At 46.0% G+C, this 26,465-nt stretch overlaps 1 protein-coding gene across 3 annotated transcripts in view; it reads left to right on the forward strand.

The window, feature by feature from the left end:
• Positions 1 to 26,465, forward strand: part of LOC121574943 (receptor-type tyrosine-protein phosphatase gamma) — a 401,205-nt gene that overhangs the window by 221,506 nt on the left and 153,234 nt on the right. For all 3 annotated transcript variants that reach the window (XM_041887647.2, XM_041887648.2, XM_041887649.2), the window contains exon 3: positions 26,009 to 26,191. In XM_041887647.2, the coding sequence (XP_041743581.2) occupies positions 26,009 to 26,191 (183 nt within the window). The remainder of the gene's footprint in view (positions 1 to 26,008; positions 26,192 to 26,465) is intronic.

The following is a 26,465-nucleotide window of genomic DNA, read 5'->3' on the forward strand; positions in this document are numbered from 1 at the left end:
GGACATGCGCTGGCTTGAGCAGGGGGACCTTGCGTGCGCTGCAGGATTTTAATCCATGACGGTTTAGTGTGTTACTAATGGTTTTCTTTGAGACTGTGGTCCCAGCTCTCTTCAGGTCATTGACCAGGTCCTGCCATGTAGTTCTGGGCTGATCCCTCACCTTCCTCATGATCATTGATGCCCCACGAGGTGAGATCTTGCATGGAGCCCCAGACCGAGGGTGATTGACCATCATCTTGAACTTCTTCCATTTTCTAATAATTGCGCCAACAGTTGTTGCCTTCTCACCAAGCTGCTTGCCTATTGTCCTGTAGCCCATCCCAGCCTTGTGCAGGTCTACAATTTTATCCCTGATGTCCTTACACAGCTCTCTGGTCTTGGCCATTGTGGAGAGGTTGGAGTCTGTTTGATTGAATGTGTGGACAGGTGTCTTTTATACAGGTAACGAGTTCAAACAGGTGCAGTTAATACAGGTAATGAGTGGAGAACAGGAGGGCTTCTTAAAGAAAAACGAACAGGTCTGTGAGAGCCGGATTACTGGTTGGTAGGTGATCAAATACTTATGTCATGCAATAAAATGCAAATTAATTACTTAAAAATCATACAATGTGATTTTCTGGATTTTTGTTTTAGATTCCGTCTCTCACAGTTGAAGTGTACCTATGATAAAAATACAGACCTCTACATGCTTTGTAAGTAGGAAAACCTGCAAAATCGGCAGTGTATCAAATACTTGTTCTCCCCACTGTATTGTCTATTTTTAGTTGAACCCTGGGTTGAATTGAAACAATAGCTGTTGATTTTGATAAAGAATGTGAGCGTGACTTATTCTGGCGAGATATTCTAATAATTGTATTTGACTTCACTCCATCATGGTGCCAACTGATCAAGCACGCACGCACCCACATCCATACCCTACAGTATGTACAGTACCAGTCAAAAGTTTGGACACACCTACTCATTCCAGGGTTTTTCTTTATTTTTACTATTTTCTACATTGTAGAATAATAGTGAAGACATCAAAACTATGAAATAACACATATGGAATCATGTAGTAACCAAAAAAGTGTTAAACAAATCAAAATATATTTTATATTTGACATTCTTCAAAGTAGCCACCCTTTGACTTGATGACAGCTTTGCACACTCTTGGCATTCTCTCAACCAGCTTCATGAGGTAGTCACCTGGAATGCATTTCAATTAACACGTGAGCCTTGTTAAAAGTTAATTTGTGGAATTTATGCAGTCTGGGGAAATATATTTTACAGATTCTGGCTATGTTTTATTCCTCAAACTCTGACTCCCATTGTAAAAGCATCCTGTGAATTTAGTAACCCAAGGACAACCGTCTATGATAATGATACTTTTCTCTGAGATGTGTAATGGAGGTCGAATTGTATGGTGGTGCGAAAGTGGTGTGCAGCCGCCTGCACATAATCTGTTGACGTTATAATTATTTCACTGGCACTGCTTGAATTAAAGAATGATTTTGAAATTCCAGACCATGTTTTTTGGGATGTCAATTTCCCAGTTGAGTCACCTATCTGCTGTCATGTTTTTTTTTCATTGTCATCGCCTAATCATTGGATGCTGCTGTAATTCCCCTCACTAGTTTATTAAAGCCTGCTTCCAAAAAGCTGGGAAGTGTCAGGTCTTCTTGACACCTTATTGTGAGTGATTAGTGGATTTTATGGCCACATTGGCATGTTTCACTAACTAGATCCAATCCGATAACAACAATACATGAACCACGGCCACTACCTCTAATACCACCACTGACAACAACATTCTTCACCTCTCTCTCATCTGGGGGCAGCAGTGGCTCTTTTGGAACACATTGTACCGTATAATCTACATTACATTGCTGAGTTCCTTAGTGCTTGGGAACAAGGAGAATGGGGCCACAAAAGCATATTTCTCTGCACCAGAACATTCCACTCAGAGAGCCAGGGTCTAATGGATGTGGGCACAATAAATCTAGACATGCTGTGGCTGCCATATCTAAAGGATCCTCTCCTGCCCCTCTCAGTACCCGCACAACACTTGTGCTTCACGCTGCTCGTTCACGCTGCTCGTTGGTTGGCTCCTGCTCCTGCTACCTGTCTCTCCCTAACTTGTTGACCAGTGTTTTGGCTCACTGCCCCGCAATTTACTGCTTGTTTCTACAGCACCAACTTGCGAGTTGGTAATTTCCCGCTCGTGTAATGTATGTGCAGCCAGGATCCATACAGTGAGCAAGTCCTCTGCTTTCTCTCTGTTTACCGTACTGGTGTGTGGCTCTGGTGTGTGTTGCTTGTGAGTTTGTCATTTCACTGGCTGTGCTTGTTTCGGGAGGCGGGGTGCGGGCTGTATTTCGAAATTCCTGTCAAGAAGAGAGACACGGAAACCCAGCGGGCTGTATTTGCGAACCCACTGTAGCTCATAGCAAACTTTTTTGGAGATTCCTGTCAAGAAGAAAGACACGGAAGCCCAGCTAGCCTAGCTAGCCTGTAGTTTCAAATGGAGGTCACTAACGAAAGTTTTCAATGCTGCAGCAGCTGTGTTTATTTAGCTCTATTCCAGGACAATGTGGACCATCCAGACTGTCAATGTAACAACTGTTTGCTTGCAGAGGACTACATGGGCGAAGTGGCTACTCTTAGCAAACAAGTAGCAAACTTACACAAGCTACTGGAGAATCCACGCCCGCCTACTTTCTCTTTCTCTTCTACTCCAGTAGCTGGACGCCGCTCTGGCCTGGTGGGAGTGTCGCCGCCGTGTTGTTTCACCACAGCCAACTGGCCGGTGCTCTGCAGGGATCCCTCCCCAAAGGGGTCTACCCCTCCCCTGGTGAATGGAGTTAGTAGGTTGCCTCTGGATGACTTAGTGGATGTTCCTATTCTTGACCTACCAAACACCCAAGGAGGAACATCACTCGCTGTGGAAGTCGAAAGAAGCAGCCTTCGGCAATAGGGGCCTCCTTGGCGATGGGAATCCAGAGGTTCCAGTGCCTTCAACCATAGGGTGCTTCCAATTTCGAGATCGGATCCGGAGGTACCTGCGCCTTCATCCTCTGTTCTGTCTACCTCTCCGGTAGCTTCTACCTCGGGTTCAGATCTTCAGAGCTCCCCCACTCATCGGCCCGTGAGGGTGTCTGAGACTCCGTCCCCTTCATCAGCCACGATGGCTCGGGTCCATCAGGGCCCACCTCCCATCAGTCCTCAAGGGTTCTGTTAAACCACTCGAGGCAAAAGAACGGCCAGATTTCCTCAGCCATTTTACCAGCTGTCGTCATCTATGTGCTCTAATGGAGCACAAGTACGGGACATTACAAGGCTGCTTCCTACCGTTCTACCATCGCTGGGCCGCGGCTGTGAAAGATTCAGCAGGCTACTGGCATTACACACTTGGCTAAAAGACTACTGTAGCTCTGTTGGCATAATATTCATAGATAACCTTTTGGAAACAGAAGATGCTCTGCAGGAATGACAGAGTCCTTATAAATCATCTTGGCTCCTGGATCCTGTCTGCACACTTCAAGGCTGCGTTGAGACAATTACTTATCAGTGACCTAAACCCTGCTCAGATAATCCCTACCATTGTGTTGCTGAGTTGTCGCTGTGCTGCTGCAAATGTACATTGTCCAAGGGGCATTGGCAGTCATAATGTAAGTAATCTAATTTATGTCCCTCTAACTCCCCTGAATCCCTCTGTCAATCCTACAGCTATTGTATGTAGTAACATGTGCCTATGAACCTGAGTTATACTGTTAGCATTGAGTAGGGTTGCACTAGGAGATAGTCCACTGTGTGCAGCTCACCCTGCACTATCAGCTCAAACATAAATATCACTGTCATGCCTACCTCTGATAAGCCTCCCAGTAAAGCAATAAAAACAATCAAGAAACAAGGTTCATGAAATCTCCAACTTGCCTACTCTAGAAAAAGCTTCAAACTGTAACCAGTGCCTGCAACCTGGTTCAGGTTATCAGTCAACCTACCAGGGTATTTACAAACAGCACAGGAATGAAATCATCCACATGTATTGATCACATCTTTACTAATGCTGCATAAATCTGTTTAAAGCAGTATCCGAATCCATCCATCACTAGCTCATTAGCACATTAGAGGCTGCTGCCCTATATACAGTAGAAGTTGGAAGTTTACATACACCTTAGCCAAATACATTTAAACTCAGTTTTTCACAATTCCTGACATTTAATCCTAGTAAAAATTCACTGTCTTGGGTCAGTTAGGATCACCACTTTATTTTAAGAATGTGAAATGTCAGAATAATAATAGAGAGAATGATTTATTTCAGCTTTTATTTCTTTCATCACATTCCCAGTGGGTCAAAAGTTTACATACACCCAATTAGTATTTGGTAGCATTGCCTTTAAATTGTTTAACTTGGGTCAAACGTTTCGGGTAGCCTTCCTTAAGCTTCCCACAATAAGTTGGGTGAATTTTGGCCCATTCCTCCTGACAGAGCTGGTGTAACTGAGTCAGGTTTGTAGGCCTCCTTGCTCGCACACGCTTTTTCAGTTCTGCCCACATATTTTCTATAGGATTGAGGTCAAGGCTTTGTGATGGCCACTCCAATACCTTGAATTTGTTGTCCTTAAGCCATTTTGCCACAACTTTGGAAGTATGCTTGGGGTCATTGTCCATTTGGAAGACCCATTTGCAACCAAGCTTTAACGTCCTGACTGATGTCTTGAGATGTTGCTTCAATATATCCACATAATTTTCCTTCCTCATGATGCCATCAATTTTGTGAAGTGCACCAGTCCCTCCTGCAGCAAAGCACCCCCACAGCATGATGCTGCCACCCCCGTGCTTTATGGTTGGGATGGTGTTCTTTGGCTTGCAAGGACCCCTTTTTTCCTCCAAACATAACGATGGTCATAATGGCCAAACAGTTATATTTTTGTTTCATCAGACCAGAGGACATTTCTCCAAAAAGTACGATCTTTGTCCCCATGTGCATTTGCAAACCGTAGTCTGGCTTTTTTATGGCTGTTTTGGAGCAGTGGCTTCTTCCTTGCTGAGCGGCCTTTCAGGTTATGTCTCCCGAGTGGCGCAGTGGTCTAAGGCACTGCATCGCAGTGCTAGCTGTGCCACTAGAGATCCTGGTTCGAATCCAGGCTCTGTCGTAGCCGGCCGCGACCCGGAGACCCATGGGGCGGCGTGCAATTGGCCCAGCGTCGTCCAGGGTAGGGGAGGGAATGGCCGGCAGGGATGTAGCTCAGTTGATAGAGCATGGGGTTTGCAACGCCAGGGTTGTGGGTTCGATTCCCACAGGGGGTATGAAAAATAATAATGTATGCACTAACTGTAAGTCGCTCTGGATAAGAGCGTCTGCTAAATGACTAAAATGTAAATGTAAAATGTTATGCCGATATAGGACTCGTTTTACTGTGGATATAGATACTTTTGTACCTGTTTCCTCCAGCAACTTCACAAGGTCCTTTGCTGTTGTTCTGGGATTGATTTGCACTTTTCGCACCAAAGTACATTCATCTCTTCCTGAACGGAATGACAGCTGCGTGGTCCCATGGTGTTTATACTTGCGGACTATTGTTTGTACAGATGAACGTGGTACCTTCAGGCAATTGGAAATTGCTCCCAAGGATGAACCAGACTTGTGGAGGTCTACAATTTTTTTTCTGAGGTCTTGGCTGATTTATTTTGATTTCCCCATGATGTCAAGCTAAAAGGCACTGAGTTTGAAGGTAGGCCTTGAAATACATCCACAGGTACACCTCCAATTGATTCAAATTATGTCAATTAGCCTATCAGAAGCTTCTAAAGCCATGACATCATTTTCTGGAATTTTCTAAGCTGTTTAAAGGCACAGTCAACTTAGTGTATGTAAACTTCTGACCCACTGGAATTGTGATACAGTGAATTATAAGTGAAGTAATCTGTCTGTAAACAATTGTTGGAAAAATTACTTGTGTCATGCACAAAGTAGATGTCCTAACCGACTTGCCAAAACTATAGTTTGTTACCAAGACATTTGTGGAGTGGTTGAAAAACAAGTTTTAATGACTCCATCCTAAGTGTATGTAAACTTCCAACTTCAACTGTACATAGACTTGAATTCACTGGGCACTTTAATAATGGAACACTATTCACTTTAATAATGTTTACATACAGTATTTGTCACGAACAGAAGAGGACCCAAGAGCGCAAGTTCAAATTCAGAGTTCTTTATTCAAGGTTACAGGCGGGAAGAGGAGTCCCAGGGGTGTCAGGGGTCTTTCAGGGTCCTCCTGTGGGTACCTGTGCTCCGGGGGTCACCAAATGTCCGGGGGTGTCCAGTCCAAGTGCTTAGTGTGTGTTCCCCAGTGATGGAGCGGCGTATCGGGCTGAGGGTGGTGAAACGTCTGGGCACGCTCATCTGGTGGTCGGAGACCTGGGGAAACACACACACACAACAGCAATATGAATGGCAGGCAGAAGTACAGATCAGGGCTGGGCAAATATCGTGGTGAGAGACAGAAGGCAGAAACGAGTTACCGGAGGGGCTGAAGATCGGAGAGTAGTCGAGGTCCAGAAGGCAGGTTGGGATAGACGGGGCAGTAGAACAAGGAGGCAGTCAAGAAAGGATCGGTATCACAAACAGGAGTCAGAGCGCAGACAGGCAGGTTACTGGTCCGGGTTTGAAGACGATCTGACAGGGCTTGGCTGAAAAACAGGGCTTGATATACTGGGAGAGGTAGTGGGGAAATGCAGTTCAGCTGGCAGAGTAATTAGAACAGAGTGAGGCAAGGTGAGGATGGTGAGTGGGAAATGCAGTGCAGCTGGCCAGGTAACAAGAGCAGAGCAGGGCAGGTGGAGCTAGTTAGGCTGAGTAGAGAGAGGGAGGTGAGCAGAGTGGAAGATAATTGAATGCAATTAATGTTGCTACCAGGGAGAGAGAGAGTGCTCATGACAGGACCCCCCTCCAAGGGACGGCCCCAGAAGTCCCAAGAACAACATCATGCCGGGAGGGTGGAGGGGAGCAGGCGGCGGGTCAGAACTCCTCCGAGCGGTCCGAGTGAATCTCCTCATCCTCAGAAGGAGCTGGAGGGTCACGGTCGGGAGACAGGACAGGCACTGAGACAGGAGCAGGGCGGGCCGGACGGCTAGGAACCCCTCTTGGACGGCCCCCTACGGATTGCAGGCTGATCAGGATGTAGTCGGTGGAAGTCAGTGATAAGGGTCCGGTCCACTATCCTCCTGGCCGGGATCCAGGTCCTCTCCTCTGGACCATATCCCTCCCAATCAACGAGGTACTGGAGACCCCTACCCCTTCGCCTAGAGCGGAGCAGCCGCCGGACGGTGAAGACAGGACCGCCATCTACGAGGCGCGGAGGAGGTGGCGCCGGAGCTGCAGGGACCAGGGGACTTTCATGGACCGGCTTGACCTTGGAGACGTGGAAGGTGGGGTGGACCCGCATGGAAGCGGGCAACTGAAGTCGGACCGCCGTTGGACTGATGACTTTCTGCACAGGAAAAGGACCAATGAAGCGAGGGGCCAGCTTTCGTGATACAACCCGCAGCGGCAGATCCCGGGCAGACAGCCAGACCTTCTGACCAACCCGGTAAGTAGGTGCTGGGTCCTCCGTCGGTTGGCACCGACGGCGTAGCTGGTTCCAGACTTCAGGAGCACAGTGCGAGCCTGGGCCCAAGTGCGGCGGCAGCGGCGGGCATACGCAAGAGCAGACGGACAGGTGGCATCCGCCTCCTGGCTGGCAAACAGTGGAGGTTGATACCCGTGAGACACACTGAAAGGGGGAGAGCCCGGTGGAGGAACTGGTGAGTGAATTATGGGCATATTCCACCCAGAGCAGGTGTTGAGCCCAGGCCCGGGGATTTTGGGAAGCCACACACCTCAGTGCCTTCTCCAGCTCCTGGTTCATGCGTTCAGTCTGGCCGTTTGACTGCGGGTGGAATCCAGACGATAGGCTGGCGGTGGCCCCAAGGAGATGACAGAACTCCTTCCAAAAGGTTGCTGAGAATTGCGGGCCCCGGTCTGACACTATATCCTGGGGTAGGCCATGGATACGAAACACATGTTCCAGGACCACCTGGGAGGTCTCTTTAGCAGAGGGTAGTTTGGGAAGGGGCACGAAGTGGGTCATCTTACTAAAGCGGTCAACAATGGTAAGGATGACTGTGTGTCCGTCAGAGGGCGGAAGGCCCGTAACAAAGTCCAGTGAAACGTGGGACCAGGGCCTCTTGGGTATGAGTAGGGGTTGCAGCAACCCAGCAGGAGGCTGGTTGGGAGTCTTGTTTCGGTTACAAGTGGGACAAGCTCGGATGAATTCTCGGACATCCCGTCTCATCCCCCGCCACCAGAACCGCTGGCGGACCAGATGAAGGGTGCGAGTGATGCCGGGATGACAGGCCAGACGGGATTCGTGCCCCCACTGAATCACAGGTGACCTGAGATTTGCTGGAACAAACAGACGGTTGGGGGCGCTGGTGCTTGGACCTGGCTGGTCCCGAAGAGCCTCCATGACCTGCTTCTCGATCTCCCAGGTGAGGGCCGCTACGACCAAGTGGCTGGGAAGAATGGGAGCTGTCATGGCGGTGGTCTCGTCCTTCTGAAACATCCGGGAAAGAGCATCAGGTTTGATGTTGCGAGATCCCGGGCGGTAGGAGAGCGTGAAATTGAAGCGCGTAAAGAACAGAGACCACCGCTGTTGACGGGAGTTCAGCCTCCTGGCTGTTTGGATATACTCCAGGTTCTTGTGGTCTGTCCACACTACGAATGGTTCCCTTGACCCCTCTAACCAGTGCCGCCATTCTTCAAGGGCGAGCTTGACAGCCAACAGCTCGCGGTTCCCAATGTCGTAGTTGCATTCGGCAGGGGTTAGCCGACGGGAGTAGAAGGCACAGGGGTGCATCTTGCCATCCTCAGCTGCTCTTTGAGAGAGCACTGCACCCACTCCCACGTCCGAAGCATCTACCTCCACCACAAACTGCCTTGCTGCATCTGGCATCTGGAGGATGGGAGCAGAAGTGAAACATGTCTTGAGGATATTGAAGGCCTTATCAGCAGCTGATGTCCATTGGTACGGTTGTTTAGTGCTGGTTAGCGCCGTGAGGGGTGCAGCCACTGTGCTATAGTTTCTGATGAATCTCCTATAAAAGTTGGCAAAGCCCAGGAACTGTTGCAACTTCTTCCGAGACTCAGGAACTGGCCAGGAAGTGACAGCCGACACCTTCGTGAGATCCATCTGAATGCTGCCCTCGGTCACCACATACCCCAGGAATGAAACGGTCTTGGCATGGAACTCGCACTTCTCTGCCTTCACGAAAAGAGAGTTCTCCAGCAGGCGGCGCAGGACCAACCGGACGTGGTGCGTGTGTTCTGACAGAGTCTTTGAGAATATTAAAATATCGTCAAGGTACACAAATACGAACGTATTTAGCATGTCCCTGAGGATATCATTCACTAGGGCTTGAAAAACTGCTGGGGCATTGGTGAGGCCGAAGGGCATGACGAGATATTCATAGTGGCCGGTTGGTGTGTTGAACGCTGTCTTCCATTCGTCTCCCTCCCTCATCCGCACCAGATGGTAGGCATTGCGAAGGTCCAGCTTAGTGAATACAGTGGCTCCCTGCAGCAGTTCGAAGGCAGACGAAAGTAAGGGCAGTGGGTAGCGATTCTTAACCGTGATGTCGTTCAGACCCCGGTAATCTATGCATGGACGAAGAGAACCGTCCTTCTTGCCGACAAAGAAGAATCCCGCTCCTGCGGGGGAAGACGACGGTCTAATTATCCCGGAGGCAAGAGAGTCATTAATGTAGTCCTCCATGGCCTTTCTTTCCGGGGCTGACAGTGAATACAGACGACCCTTGGGAGGTGCTGTGCCAGGCAGGAGATCAATCGCGCAGTCATAGGGTCTGTGTGGGGGTAGAGATGTCGCCTTGGATTTGTTGAACACCTCTTTCAGGCTGTGGTAACAGGCCGGAACATTGGATATGTCGGAGGTAGCGCTAGATCCTTCCCGGTGAACGGGCAGGGTGGCCCCCCTTAAACAGGTCTGGTGACAACTCCTTCCCCACTCACGGACTGTTCCTGTCTCCCAGTCGATGTGGGGGTTGTGCTGACGGAGCCACGGGTATCCAAGAATGAGTGGTTGGCCAGGTGAGTGTAGGAGGTGAAACTGGATGGACTCCTGGTGGTTTCCTGACAGCAGGATTGTCACAGGGGCGGAGATATGAGTGACAGTGCCAAGATGATGCCCATCCAGGGCTCGTGCAGGAATGGGTTGTGTCAGTTGATGATGGTTCACGCCCAGTTGCTGTGCAAGCTCAGGGTCCATGATGTTTGCTTCGGCCCGGAGTCCACAAGGGCGGCCAATGTATGAGTCTTGTCAGAAAGCTGAAGGCGGAGATGAAGCAGGGTCTTTCGGATGGAGGGAGACTGAAGGCTTGTTGAGCTCACCCGGATCTCCCCTACACCTGGTGAGCTGCGGCTTTTGCCGGACAAGTAGCGACACGGTGATTCTCGCCACCACAGTAGAGGCAAAGGTTGGAGCTTAGACGGCGCCGACGCTCCTCGGGAGTCAGAGAGGCACGGCCAATCTCCATGGGCTCAGGCTGATTGAGTTGGCTATGGGACTTGACAGGCAGGGGCTGGACAGAAGCGGTATCGACCCGAGTACGGATGGCAGGTTGACTGAGACGGCCCTTCTCCCTCCTCCGGGTCTGTATACGGCGGTCAATGCGAACGGCAAGGTCAATGGCGGCATCAAGCGTTGAGGGCGGGTCATGGGAAACAAGCTCGTCCTTGATATAGTCCGCCAGGCTATGGAGGAAGGCTTGCACCAGTGCCTCTGGGTTAAACGAGCTTTGACTGGCCAGGGTACGAAAGTCAATGGAGAAGTCTGCCACTGTCCGATTGCCCTGACGGATGGTGAGCAGAGCTTGTGACGCTTCGGCTGTTGGCGAGCCTAGGTCAAAGACCTTTAACATCTCCTCCTCAAAGGCACTGAAGGAGGCACAGGCTGGGGTTTGCCGGTCGAATTCGCCGTTCCCCACAACCGAGCTCGACCGGTGAGATGTGTGATGACATACCCCACCTTGGCTCCCTCTGTTGAGAAAGTCCTGGGCTGTAGTGCAAACTGGATTCGGCAGCTGCTCAAGAATGGTCTTACTTGCTTCTGGTTGCCATCAAAAGCGTTCCGGGTTCCCAATCCTTGGTTCAGGAGCGTGGGGATCTGGTGGCAGCACTGCCGGGCCTGCAGCATTGGGACCTCCAGCGGAGGGATGAAGGAGTATCGGTGGTACAGGAACAAAAGGACCAGGGGGTGCAGGTGGAGTAGCCGGGCTTGAGAGTAGTTGCAGGGCTTGGGCTAGCTGTTGTTGCTGCAGTTGGAACTGTTGTTGCTGCTGGTTGAATAGCTGGAGAAGGGAAGCGATGTCGCCAGCCATCCGACTTATGTCTCCCTCAGAGCGTTCCAGTCGCTGTAGGGCAGTCCTCTCTGGCTCTTCCTCCATCGTGGTCAGGGGAGTGCGCTGGGTCCATGATGGTCAGATCGTTCTGTCACGAACAGAAGAGGACCCAAGAGCGCAAGTTCAAATTCAGAGTTCTTTATTCAAGGTTACAGGCGGGAAGAGGAGTCCCAGGGGTGTCAGGGGGTCTTTCAGGGTCCTCCTGTGGGTACCTGTGCTCCGGGGGTCACCAAATGTCCGGGGGTGTCCAGTCCAAGTGCTTAGTGTGTGTGTTCCCCAGTGATGGAGCGGCGTATCGGGCTGAGGGTGGTGAAACGTCTGGGCACGCTCATCTGGTGGTCGGAGACCTGGGGAAACACACACACACAACAGCAATATGAATGGCAGGCAGAAGTACAGATCAGGGCTGGGCAAATATCGTGGTGAGAGACAGAAGGCAGAAACGAGTTACCGGAGGGGCTGAAGATCGGAGAGTAGTCGAGGTCCAGAAGGCAGGTTGGGATAGACGGGGCAGTAGAACAAGGAGGCAGTCAAGAAAGGATCGGTATCACAAACAGGAGTCAGAGCGCAGACAGGCAGGTTACTGGTCCGGGTTTGAAGACGATCTGACAGGGCTTGGCTGAAAAACAGGGCTTGATATACTGGGAGAGGTAGTGGGGAAATGCAGTTCAGCTGGCAGAGTAATTAGAACAGAGTGAGGCAAGGTGAGGATGGTGAGTGGGAAATGCAGTGCAGCTGGCCAGGTAACAAGAGCAGAGCAGGGCAGGTGGAGCTAGTTAGGCTGAGTAGAGAGAGGGAGGTGAGCAGAGTGGAAGATAATTGAATGCAATTAATGTTGCTACCAGGGAGAGAGAGTGCTCATGACAGTATTTTGCATTACTCATCTCATATGTATATACTGTATTCTATTCTACTGTATCTTAGTCTACGCCACTCTGACATTGCTCGTCCAAATATTTATATATTCTTAATTCCATTCCTTTACTTTAGATTAGTGTGTATTATGTGTATTGTTGTGAATTTGTTAGATATTACTTGTTAGATATTACTGCACAGTTGGAGCTAGAAATACAAGCATTTCGCTACACCCGCAATAACATCTGCTGAACGTGTATGTGACCAATAAAATTTGATTTGATGTAGTGATCATAATATAGTAGCCATATCTAGGAAAATTCCTATGTTGTAGTAATTCCTATGTTGAAGATGTAAAGAATATTTGCTGGTCTGTGGTGTGTAATAAGGAGCAACCAGACGCTGCACTTGACACATTTATGAAATTACTTATTCCAGTAACTAATAAACATGCACCCATTAAGAAAATTACTTTAAAAACTGTTAAATCCATGTGTATTGATGAAGAATATTAAACATGTATGGATGAGAGGGATGAGGCAAAAGAAATGGCAAATAAGTCTAGCTGCACAGGCGATTGGTAAACATACTTTAAATTAAGAAATCATGTGACTAAACTGAACAAAAATAAGAAGAAACTGTACTATGAAACAAAGGGAAGGGAAAGGGGGATACCTAGTCAGTTGTACAACTGAATGCATTCAACTGAAATGTGTCTTCCGCATTTAACCCAACCCCTCTGAATCAGAGAGGTGTGTGGGGCTGCCTTTGTCGACATCCACGTCATCGGCGCCCGGGGAACAGTGGGTTTAACTGCCTTGCTCAGGGGCAGAATGACATATTTTTACCTTGTCAGCTCGGGGATTCGATCCAGCAACCTTTCGGTTACTGGCCCAAAGCTCCTACAAGATAAATGATATAAAGAATGATAGTAAAAAGTTTTGGAGCACCTAAAATGTAATTTTGGGCAAAAAGGCAAACTTGGCTCCATCATTCATTGAATCAGGTGGCTCATTCATCACAAAACCCACTGATATTGCCAACTACTTTTGTCATTGGCAAGGTTAGAAAACTTAAGCATGACATGCCAACAACAAATTCTGAACCTACACATCCATGCATAACTAACCAAATTATGTAAGACAAGCATTGTCATTTTGAATTCCGTAAAGTGAGTGTGGAAGAGGTGAAAATATTATTGTTGTCTATCAACAATGACAAGCCACCTGGGTCTGACAACTTGGATGGAAAATAACAGGAAGATAGCGGACGATATTGCCACTCCTATTTACAATCTCTTCAATCTAAGCCTACAGGAAAGTGTGTGCCCTCAGGCCTGGAGGGAAGCAAAAGTCATTCCGCTACCCAAGAGTAGCAAAGCACCCTTTACTGGCTCAAACAGCCGACCAATCAGCCTGTTACCAACTTTTGAAGAAAAAATAATGTGTTTGACCAGATACAATGCTAGTCATAGTAAACAAACAACAGATTTTCAGCACGCTTATAGGGAAGGGCATTCAACATGTACAGATGGCACTTACACAACTGACTGATGATTGGCTGAGAGACATTGATAATAAAAAGATTGTGGGAGTTGTTTTGTTAGATTTCAGTGCATCTTTTGACATTATCCATCATAATCTGCTGCTGGAAAAAAACGTACACTACCAGTCAAAAGTTTTAGAACACCTACTCTTTCAAGGGTTTTTCTTTATTTTTACTATTTTCTACATTGTAGAATAATAGTGAAGACATCAAAACTATGAAATAACACATATGGAATCATGTAGTAACAGAAAAAGTATTAAACAAATCAAAATATATTTTATTTATTTGAGATTCTTCAAATAGCCACCCTATGCCTTGATGAAAGCTCTGCACACTCTTGGCATTCTTTCAACCAGCTTCACGAGGTAGTCACCTGGAATGCATTTCAATTAACAGGTGTGCCTTCTTAAAAGTTAATTTGTGGAAGTTCTTTCCTTCTTAATGCGTTTGAGCCAATCGTGTTGTGACAAGGTGTGCATAATTTTATTTGTCACATGCGCCGAATACAACAGGTGTAGACATTACAGCGAAATGCTTACTTACAAGCCCTTAACCGACAATGCAGTTTTAAGAAAAGTACGCGTTAAGTAAAAAATAGATCATAAAAAAATAATTGAAATAGAAAAAAATTAAAGAGCAGCAGTAAAATATTAGTAGCGAGGCTATATACATTTACATTTTAGTCATTTAGCAGACGCTCTTATCCAGAGCGACTTACAGTTAGTGAGTGCATACATTCTTTTTTTACTTTTTTCATATACCGGGGGTACCGGTACAGAGTCAATGTGCGGGGTCACAGGTTAGTCGAGGTAATTGAGGTAATATGTACATGTGGGTAGAGGTAAAGTGACTATGCATAGATAATAAAAAGTCTGGGTAGCCATTTGATTAGCTGTTCAGGAGTTTTATGGCTTGGGGTAGAAGCTGTTAAGAAGCCTTTTGGACCTAGGCTCCGGTACCGCTTGCTGTGTGTTAGCAGAGAGAACAGTCTATGACTAGGTTGGCTGGAGTCGTTGCCAATTTTTAGGGCCTTCCTCTGACACTGCCTGGTATAGAGGTCCTGGATGGTCCCTGTACTGGGCCGTACACACTACCCTCTGTAGTGCCTTGCGGTCGGAGGCAGTTGCCATACCAGGCGGTGATGCAACCAGTCAGGATGCTCTCGACGGTGCAGCTGTATAACTTTTTGAGGATCTGAGGATACATGCCAAATCTTTTCAGTCTCCTGAGGGATAATAGGTTTTGTCGTGCCCTCTTCACGACTGTCTTGGTGTGTTTGGACCATGATAGTTTGTTGGTGATGTGGACACCAAGCTCTCAACCTGCTCCACTACAGCCCTGTCGATGAGAATGGGGGCGTGCTCGGTCCTCCTTTTCCTGTAGTCCACAATCATCTCCTTTGTCTTGATCACGTTGAGGGAGAGGTTGTTATCCTGGCACCACATGGCCTGGTCTCTGACCTCCTTCCTATAGGATGTCTCATCGTTGTCGGTGATCAGGCCTACCACTGTTGTGTCGTTGGCAAACTTAAAAATGGTGTTGGAGTCGTGCTTGGCCATGCAGTCATGGGTGAACAGGGAGTACAGGAGGGGACTGAGCACGCACCCCTGAGGAGCCCCCGTGTTGAGGATCAGTGTGGCAGATGTGTTGTTACCTACCCTTACCACCTGGGGGCGGCCCGTCAGGAAGTCCAGGATCCAGTTGCAGAGGGAGGTGTTTAGTCCCGGGGTCCTTTGCTTAGTGCTGAGCTTTGAGGGCACTATGGTGTTGAACGCTGAGCTGTAGTCAATGAATAGCATTCTCACATAGGTGTTCCTTTTGTCCAGGTGGGAAAGGGCGGTGTGGTGTGCAATAGAGATTGCATCATCTGTGGATATGTTGGGGCGGTATGCAAATTGGAGTGGGTCTAGGGTTTCTGGGATAATGGTGTTGATGTGAGCCATGACCAGCCTTTTAAAGCACTTCATGGCTACAGACGTGAGTGCTACGGGTCGGTACTCATTTAGGCATTACCTTAGCGTTCTTGTGCACAGGGACTATGGTGGTCTGCTTGAAACATGTTGGTATTACAGACTCAGTCAGGGACAGGTTTACGAGCGTCGGAGCCGGTGTAGTACGAGCTGTCTGCACTGAACTGTCTGTTTAAACTACTAGCACACAGCTTGGACACCCATGCATACCCCACAAGACTTGCCACCAGAGGTCTCTTCACAGTCCCCAAGTCCAGAACAGACTATGGGAAGCGCATAGTACCACATAGAGCCATGACTACATGGAACTCTATTCCACATCAAGTAAATCATACAAGCACTAAAATAAAAAAATGTAACTTATCAAAATACAGCTTATGGAACAGCGGGGACTGTGAAGAGACACACACATGCATACACACACACATACTCTCTCTCGCTCTCTCCCTGTTTCTCTCTCTCACACACTTTCTCTCTGTGTGTCTCGCTCTCTCTTCTATTAACTTCTCACTCTCAAATGTCTAATTTCTCTGCCACATCCCCATTCCAGTTCAAATTAACCTTGTGTATTTGTTTACATTGTTAGCCATTGTAATAGGTGTTGCTGGAGAGGGTACAGTAGGCTGTGTATTTTCCTCCAGGTGAAGAGGATTTGAGAGAGGCTTCTGTCGCACTGGCTGCACTGGGAGATTACATTTAATACTTTGAGTGACTCTATTGGGCCTCTCCTGCAAGGCGGAGATCACTGAAATACCAGCAGACCTCTCACAGCATTGATTTCTGCCATTTCCCACTAATCTTGATGGAATGACGGCCCTAGGAGAGGACCATAGAGCATCCTGAAATAGCTGCTGGAAAAACGGGTGGGAAATAGAATAGTGGCGCCATGCTTTGTTCTGTTCCTTGGAGAATGGCATATTTTTTCCAAAGGCAAATTCCCCCTAAGGTGTGTTTGCTTTTGGGTAACAATGCTGTCTTTGGGCAAAAGTTTTATAATTGTGCTCTTTAAGCAGCCTCACACAATCATGTTTTTTTTTACGCAGCAAATTGGAATATGGCATTTTTTCAATATGAAATGAGCAAGGTCGCGAGCGCTGAGGCTGTTGAAGAAATCGCTCTTAATTGACTGAAAAGCCTCTTGTCCCTGGAGGGTGAAAGCAACATAAAGGTGTATTTACAGTCTTCATAATTCGCAGAAATAAAATGTGCATGCTCTCAAGAGAATCACAGACAATTGGACAAGAAAAATGCATAAAACATCGGAAATCTAAAATCCTCTCCCTGTTGACCAGAATGTATGATTATGCATGTCGCAAAGGGCTGTAAGTAAGCATTTCACTGTAATGTCTGCACCTGTTGTATTCGGCGCATGTGGCCAATAAAATTTGATTTGATTAAGAACACCTGCTCTTTCTATGACATATACTGACCAGGTGAATCCAGGTGAAAGCTATGATCCCTTATTGATGTCACTGTTCAATCCACTTCAATCAGTGTAGATGAAGGGGAGGAGACAGTTGAGACATGGAATGTGTATATGTGCCATTTAGAGGGTGACTGGGAAAGACAAAAGATTTAAGCGCCTTTGAACGGGGTATGGTAGTAGGTGCCAGGCACACCAGTTTGTGTCAAGAACTACAACGCTGCTGGGTTTTTCACGCTCAACAGTTTCCTGTGTGTATCAAGAATGGTCCACTACGCAAAGGACATCCAGCCAACTTGACACAACTGTGGGAAGCATTGGAGTCAACATGGGCCAGCATCCCTGTAGAACGCTTTCGACACCTTGTAGAGTCCATGCCCCGACGAATTTAGGCTTTTCTGAGGGCCAACTCAATATTATAAAGGTGTTCCTAATGTTTAGTATCCTCACAAACCTAGTACATTTTAGGTGATTCTCAATCCATTCCTTTATCTATAACATAAAAGAGAAGGCTTAAAGCTTAGATCCGCGATAGGCGAAACAGCGCCACTGGCCGCCCTCAGGCGCATATGTTATTGTTTTTGTTTTGAGGAAATGAGCATCTAGCATCACGTAAAAATAAAGTATTAGTACACACTGCTGTTTTATCGCACGTGCGATGATTTCAAAGGGAAACAAATCTGTGTTCGTTGTTTGAAGTAACATCTTTGTTATGGTAATATCGCAAATGGATGTGACAGTTTCACCACTATGGTTTCCAGCTTTAAAGGGATTGTTCACCCAAATTACAAAATTACATATTGGTTTCCTCTCCCTGTAAGCTTGTTGATTGTTCCTGTAATTGAAAACCGGTTTGTTTGGTTAAAAAGGCCAGTGTTTCATTTTCTCTAAGTATCAATCTCTGGTAGGCATAGGTCAAAGGGGAATGCAACGTTGATGCGGCACCTGGTGGCGTGCTGCTGGCTTTAGTTCTTCTCACGCTAGCTCGTCTCAGGAGGAAGGCCAATTGCACCAGGGGACACTGACTGGCCCTGGCCCTGGCATACAAGGTCTAATTTTATCATCACTGTGTGAGCTCACAGAAATTCATGTTCCACTCATGCTCCATCATTATCTTATGAGATTTAGATGGGTGTAATATGCTTTTAAAGGGATAATCCACCCCCAAATAAAAATCATGAAACTCCTGTCAATTTGGTGAAAGCCTATGTTCTATCACTGGGTAAAATAACAATTTTCCCCATGATTTAACTTCTAAGTGGTCCGTCTGTGAAATCAGGAAATCGTGTAGGAATGCGTCATAGCTACATGGTTCTCCTCACTGGAGATGGGGATAACACACTATCACATTTCATAACGCTTTTAAAACAATTACCTGTACTCCAGATCGCGAAATCAGCCAATAAATTGTCTAGAACGCATCCATCCGTTCATATCGTCATGACAAAGTATACAGTGCTTTCGGAAATTATTCAGACCCCTTGACTTTTTCAATATTTTGTTACGTTACAGCCTTATATTCTAAAATGGATACAATTATTATTTTCCCTCGTCAATCTACACACAATACCCCATAATGACAAAGTGAAAACAAGTTTTTAGAAATGTTTACAAATGTATTAAAAATAAGTATTCAGACGCCAATCAAATCAAATCAAATTGTATTTGCCACATGCGCCAAATACAACAGGTGTAGACCTTACAGTGAAATGCTTACTTACAAGCCCTTAACCATCAATGCATTTTTAAGAAAAATAAGTTAAGTAAAAAATTAAATAATTAAAGAGCAGCAGTCAAATAAAATAACAGTAGGGAGGTGTGCGGGGGCACAGGTTAGTCGAGGTAATTGAGGTAATATGTACATTAAAATGCAAATCAATTTATAACATTTTTGACATGCGTTTATCTGGATTTTTTTTGTTATTATTCTGTCTCTCACTGTTCAAATAAACCTACCATTAAAATTATAGACTGATCATGTCTTTGTTAGTGGGCAAACGTACAAAATCAACAGGGGATCAAATACTTTTTTCCCTCACTGTAGGCTGTCTCATCGTTAATGATGGTGTTGGAGTCGTGCCTGGCCATGCAGTCATGGGTGAACAGGGATTACAGGAGGGGACTGAGCATGCACCCCTGAGTGGCCCCCGTGTTGAGGATCATTGTGGCAGATGTGTTGTTACCTACCCTTACCACCTGGGGGCGGCCCGTCAGGAAGTCCAGGATCCAGTTGCAGAGGGAGGTGTTTAGTCCCAGGGTCAGCTTAGTGATGAGCTTTGAGGGCACTATGGTGTTGAACGCTGAGCTGTAGTCAATGAATAGCATTCACACGTAGGTGTTCCTCTTGTCCAGGTGGGAAAGGGCAGTGTGGAGTACAATAGAGATTGCATCATCTGTGGATCTGTTGGGGCGGTATGCAAATTGGAGTGGCTCTAGGGTTTCTGGGATAATGGTGTTGATGTGAGCCATGACATAGCCTTTCAGCTATGAGACTCAGAATTGAGCTCAGGTGCATCCTGTTTCCATTGTACAACTTGATTGGAGTCCACCTGTGGTAAATTCAATTGATTGGAAATGATTTGGAAAGGCACACACCTGTCTATATAAAGATTATTTTTTTTTTAATCCATTTTAGAATAAGGCTGTAACTAATCAAAATGTGGAAAAATAGTATTAGTATTGTGGAGTAACTACAATATTGTTTATCCATCCTCAGTTTTCTCCTATCACAGCCATTAAACTCTGTAACTGTTTTAAAGTCACCATTGGCCTCATGGTGAAATCCCTGAGCGGTTTCCTTCATCTCCTGTATTTTTGTAGTGACTGGGTGTATTGATACACCATCCAAAGTGTAATTAATAACTTCACCATGCCCAAAGGAATATTCAATGTCTGCTAATTTTATATTTAGCCGTCGACCAATAGGTGCCCCTGTTTGCAAGGCATTGGAAAACCTCCCTGGTCTTTGTGGTTGACTCTGTGTTTGAAATTCCCTGCTCGACTGAGGGACCTTACGGATAATTGTATGTGTGGGGTACAGAGATGAGGTAGGTATTCAAAAATCATGTTAAACACTATTATTGCACACAGAGTGAGTCCATGCAACTTATTATGTGACTTTCTAAGCACATTTTTACTCCTGAACTTATTTTACTTTCTTTACTTTATTATTACTTTACTCCACACACAGAGACGCATACAAAGCTCTCCCTCGCCCTCCATTTGGCAAATCTGACCATAACTCTATCCTCCTGATTCCTGCTTATAAGTAAAAATTAAAGCAGGAAGCACCAGTGACTCGGTTAATAAAAAAGTGGTCAGAAGACGCAGATGCTAAGCTACAGGACTGTTTTGCTAGCACAGACTGGAACATGTTCCGGGATTGTTCAGATAGCATTGAGGAGTACACCACATCAGTCACTGGCTTCATCAATAAGTGCATCGATGACGTCGTCCCCACAGTGACCGTACGTACATACCCCAACCAGAAGCCATGGATTACAGGCAACATCCGCACTGAGCTAAAGGGTAGAGCTGCCGCTTTCAAGGAACGGGACTCTAACCCGGACGCTTATAAGAAATCCCGCTATGCCCTCCGACGAACCATCAAACAGGCAAAGAGTCAGCACAGGACTAAGATTGAATCGTACTACACCGGCTCTGACGCTCGTCGGATGTGGCAGGGCTTGAAAACTATTACAGACTACAAAGGGAAGCACAGCCGCGAGCTGCCCAGTGACACAAGACTTCCAGACGAGCTAAACCACTTCTATGCTCGCTTCGAGGCAAGCAACACTGAAGCATGCATGAGAGCACCAGCTGTTCCGGATGACTATGTGATCACACTCTCCGTAGCCAATGTGAGTAAGACTTTTAAGCAGGTCAACATTCACAAGGCCGCAGGGCCAGATGGATTACCAGGACGTGTACTCTGAGCATGTGCTGACCAATTGGCAAGTGTCTTCACTGACATTTTCAACATGTCCTTGACTGAGTCTGTAATACCAACATGTTTCAAGCAGACCACCATAGTCCCCATGCCCAAGGACACTAAGATAACCTGCCTAAATGACTACCGACCCGTAGCACTGACGTCTGTAGCCATGAAGTATTTTGAAAGGCTGGTCATGGCTCACATCAACACCATTATCCCAGAAACCCTAGACCCACTCAAATTTGCATACCGCCCCAACAGATCCACAGATGATGCAATCTCTATTGCACTCCACACTTTCCCACCTGGACAAGAGGAACACCTACGTGAGAATGCTATTCATTGACTACAGCTCAGCATTCAACACCATAGTGCCCTCAAAGCTCATCACTAAGCTAAGGATCCTGGGACTAAACACCTCCCTCTGCAACTGGATCCTGGACTTCCTGACTGGCCGCCCCCAGGTGGTAAGGGTAGGTAACAACACATCTGCCACACTGATCCTCAACACGGGGGCCCCTCAGGGGTGCGTGCTCAGTCCCCTCCTGTACTCCCTGTTCACCCATGACTGCATAGCCAGGCATGATTCCAACACCATCATTAAGTTTGCCGACGACACAACAGTGGTAGGCCTGATCACCGACAACGATGAGACAGCCTATAGGGAGGAGGTCAGAGACCTGGCTGTGTGGTGCCAGGATAACAACCTCTCCCTCAACGTGACCAAGACAAAGGAGATGATTGTGGACTACAGGGACAAAAAAAGAGGACTGAGCACGCCCCCATTCTCATCGACGGGGCTGTAGTGGAACAGGTTGAGAGCTTCAAGTTCCTTGGTGTCCACATCACCAATGACCTATCATGGTCCAAACACACCAAGACTGTCGTGAAGAGGGCACGACAAAGCCTATTCCCCCTCAGGAGACTGAAAAGATTTGGCATGGGTCCTCAGATCCTCAAAAATTTATACAGCTGCACTATCAAGAGCATCCTGACTGGTTGCATCACCGACTGGTATGGCAACTGCTCGGCCTCCGACCGCAAGGCACTACAGAGGGTAGTGCGTATGGCCCAGTACATCACTGGGGCCAAGCTTCCTGCCATCCAGGAACTCTATACCAGGCGGTGTCAGAGGAAGGCCCTCAAAATTGTCAAAGACTCCAGCCACCCTAGTCATAGACTGTTCTCTCTGCTACCGCACGGCAAGCGGTACCGGAGTGCCAAGTCTAGGTCCAAAATACTTCTCAACAGCTTCTACCCCCAAGCAATAAGACTCCTGAACAGCTAATCATGGCTACCTGGACTATTTGCACTGCCCCCCCACCCCCACCCCATCTTTTTACGCTGCTGCTGCTCTGTTAATTATTTATGTCACTTTAACTCTACCCACATGTACATATTACCTCAACTACCTCAACTAGCCGGTGCCCCCGCACATTGACTCTGCACCGGTACACCCCTGTATATATAGCCTCCCTACTGTTATTTTATTTTACTTCTGCTCTTTTTTTCTCAACACTTTTTTGTTATTGTTTTATTTTCCTTTTTTTATTAAAAAAATAAATGCATTGTTGGTTAAGGGCTGTAAGTAAGCATTTCACTGTAATGTCTACACCTGTTGTATTCGGCGCATATGGCAAATACAATTTGATTTGATTTGATTTAAGATTGCCATAACAAAGGTGTTGAATACTTATTAACTCAAGACATTTCAGCTTTTCATTTTTTATTAATTTGTAAAAATGTCTAAAAACATAATTACACTTTGACATAATGGAGTATTGTGTGTAGGCCAGTGACACAAACTCTCAATTTAATCCATGTTAAATTCAGGCTGTAACACAACAAAATGTGGAAAAAGTCAAGGGGTGTGAATACTTTCTGAATGGACTGTATTTCACATAGATGTGCTCAATCTAAAAAGTGTACCAAATTATTCAACTCAGTTTCTCCTTCAAGTACCATCTCGCAATGCGCCCTGTGTGTCTGTGGGAAATGTGGGAAAGGGCTGTTGTTGCCATAGCAACGTAATCTGCACTTGCTCTAGGCAGAGATTAACTGCAAATTGAACTCAGTGACATAGACTCCTAAATGTATAGTTGTTTAAGGGATTTTACTGCTAGCTAGCTACATCACATGCTGATTGTTAGAAATTGCGTAATTCAAATCTGGTATTGGAATAAGAATCAAGAGATCTTCAATCCAAGCTAAATTTATTATATGCAAAATGTATGTATGATAAGTATGAAGGTTCGTATATACGGGTCCGCTGAAATACCACGCAGGGCACTCAGAGAACTAATCCATTGTTACAGGTTCTTCTTCAAATACTCTGACAGAGATAGTTCCCACCTCTCTGCTGGCCAATCAGAGTAGAGACTGAGCGTGGTTTAGACTTACTCAGCCAATCCGTTGGCGCACGGGCTGGTCCCAACCCCTTGGCGCTCCACTTGTTGCACACTGTTGCCAGGCATAAGTTGCTATCATAATAACCTGTGGAGCCAGCACTTTTTGCAGTACCCATGTCCTTGGACGGTTCACAGATCACAAAGAAGCAGTGTAGTCTAATATTTTGAGACAAGTTCTTATCTCATCCTAGCCCCTAACGTTCCTCACATGAATCACAGCCTGTTATGTGAAACAATTTATATCAGTATAGTACAAACCTATGCTTATCATTAATGCATTCCTTCTAAGCTATTCATCACATACAGATCCAATTATGAGAAAACAAATCCCAACATGATGTTGACTTTGGTATTATTGTGTGTAGCTACGTTTGCTTTCTAGCTACCTAGCTAGCCAGCCAGCCAGCCCAGAGAAACAGCATTGCATTGTGGGTTTTGTAGTCGACTTGAGCTGCAACAGATTTCCAGAACGAATTTCACATTGCTACCAACTTTGTTTTAACGGCATAAATTGTTAACCAAAAATATTGTTTTCACATATTAGTGTTATTTAACACTGTTCAATACTGTTAATCATAGGAATTTGTGGTTTGGGGTGGATTTTCCCTTTAAGTAACATTTTCAGATAGGCCTATAAAGATTCACTATGTTGAGATAGGACATGGAAGATTCAACATGTTTAGATAGGCAGCATCTGTATTGCCTTATGCATGGGCCAGGTGTATTTCTGTCAGTTTTTTTTATTTAAAGATTGTTTACTTGTCCGCTTATTTCTCCTCTCAGTGCAGCAGCTCTCTGCACACATTGGCTGCATTAAAACAATGACTAATGGCTTCACACCAGCTCTCCACTGCATTAATTACCAGGCCATGGCTGCCTGGATCCATACCCTGCGCTCTCCTATATGAAACCCAGACCTCTACAATCAATATACCCCAAGGCTAGGATAAGGGGCAGGAGAAGAGGATGCTTCCTAACTCAATTAAATATAAATTACCAAACGCTCTGGATGCGCGTGGGGCATGAGTAATCATAGACAAATTCATTTTAGAACTCCCGTAGCCGAGTGTAGCTTTCAATTATGGGTGCACTTTAAGCAGAGTGTGCATGCTGTGGACATGGGGGTAGTAGGAGTGGGCCCTGCCCCTTCCTTCCATCCTTAAGACAGAGGGCAGCCAAAGCCTTCACTGTAAAAAGAGGACAGGAGAACATACTGCAGGGGAAAGTCAATAGAACTCAAGGTTAGGACACAATGAAGCATATCTATTGGAGATTAGGATTATGATTAGATGCTGTATGTCCGTTTCGTATAAAATGCTTACAGCGTGTTGTGCAGTTGTAATCATTGTACAACGTTAAATGATTGATTTCTCAGTTCCTTGTATAATAAATTAAACTTGACTTGTAGTCTGAGTTTGTGTTTAGAGATAGGAACAGAGGGTGTGGCTATTTCCCATCAATCGACAGATACTGTAGCACTATTTAGCTAATGTGTCCAATTATTATGTACATTAATATAATGCAGTTACCAATATATAAAGTACTTCTGAATTTAAAATCAATTAGGTGGAATGTTTATGGGTATGGGGTGCTGTTGTATACACTGAATCAGTTGAATTATACTGTAAATGTTTGTGTTTGTTGAATGTGTTTTTCTAGTGTGTTATCCACAACCAAATTAATTCCCCTTCCCTGGACACTAAAGAATCACTTGACTTCACTTGGCTGGTCTGGTGTTTTATGGTTGAGTGGCTTTTGAAGACTGTGACTCCGCACTGAGGACACCATGCCTGCTCTGCTTACATGTGTATGGGGAGAAGAGAGGGACTATCTATATTTTCCATCCTCCACTGTTTCCATAGCATTGACCCTGTCCTATCTCTCTCTCTCTCGCTCTCTCTCTTTCTCTCTCTCTCACCCTCTCAGTCCTTCTCTCTGTTTGCTTTATCTGAGAGAGGTGGCAGGAGAATGGTGACATTTCCACCCTGCTCCTCTCCCTCTCTTGACTCTGTGCTACATGGAGGTGTCTGGTATCACACCGGGCCTTTCCATTAATCTAAGAGTGTGGGGTTTCATCTCTGAGTACACTGCCGTCACCTCTACATGGGTTAGGAGGTGTAGCTTTGTTCACATTCTGATAAAACTACCACAGGTACACATGTTTGCCTGCGTTATGGGAGGGAAAGTTTAACTGCAGGTCAACATCAGAGGGAATCTACTGGTGATTCCTTTTTTAGAAATGAGTGCCATTAAGACTGCATTATTCCACTAAAAACATGACATGATCTCTTTTCTGCCTAATGTGTATGAAAATATTTTCAGTGTGTTACACTTTCTCTGCTGATTAGCGGGCCAAATGGTTAGCTCTGGTTGGGTTGCGAAATCACATTATATCATATGGAGTATATATATCGTATTCTTTCTTCTCATCCAGGTATGTACGGGCCAGAGGAGGGCTGGTCATCAGCCTACCCAGAATGCAGAGAGAGGAACCAATCCCCAATCAACATCGCAGACCAGGACAGCAAGGTGTCCATGGAGTATCAGGAGCTAGCTTTGGATGGATTTGAGACAGAGTCCTCCAACAAGACTTCAATGAAGAACACTGGCAAAACAGGTGAGATTCACAGTCCCCCAATGTCTGTTTACCCTCTCCTTATTTTGGTTATGTAGATATAGATACGTCTGAACATAATATAACCTACCTACAGTGCATTCGGAAAGTATTCACACCCCTTGACTTTTTCCACATTTTGTTACGTTACAGCCTTATTCTAAAACATATTGAATAGTTTTTTTTCCTCGTCAATCTACACACAATACCTCATAATGACAAAGCAAAAACAGGTTTTTAGAATTTTTACATAAGTATTCAGACACTTTACTCAATA

The sequence above is a fragment of the Coregonus clupeaformis genome, chromosome 10, assembly GCF_020615455.1.
Source record: "Coregonus clupeaformis isolate EN_2021a chromosome 10, ASM2061545v1, whole genome shotgun sequence".
NCBI classification, from domain to species: domain Eukaryota; kingdom Metazoa; phylum Chordata; class Actinopteri; order Salmoniformes; family Salmonidae; genus Coregonus; species Coregonus clupeaformis.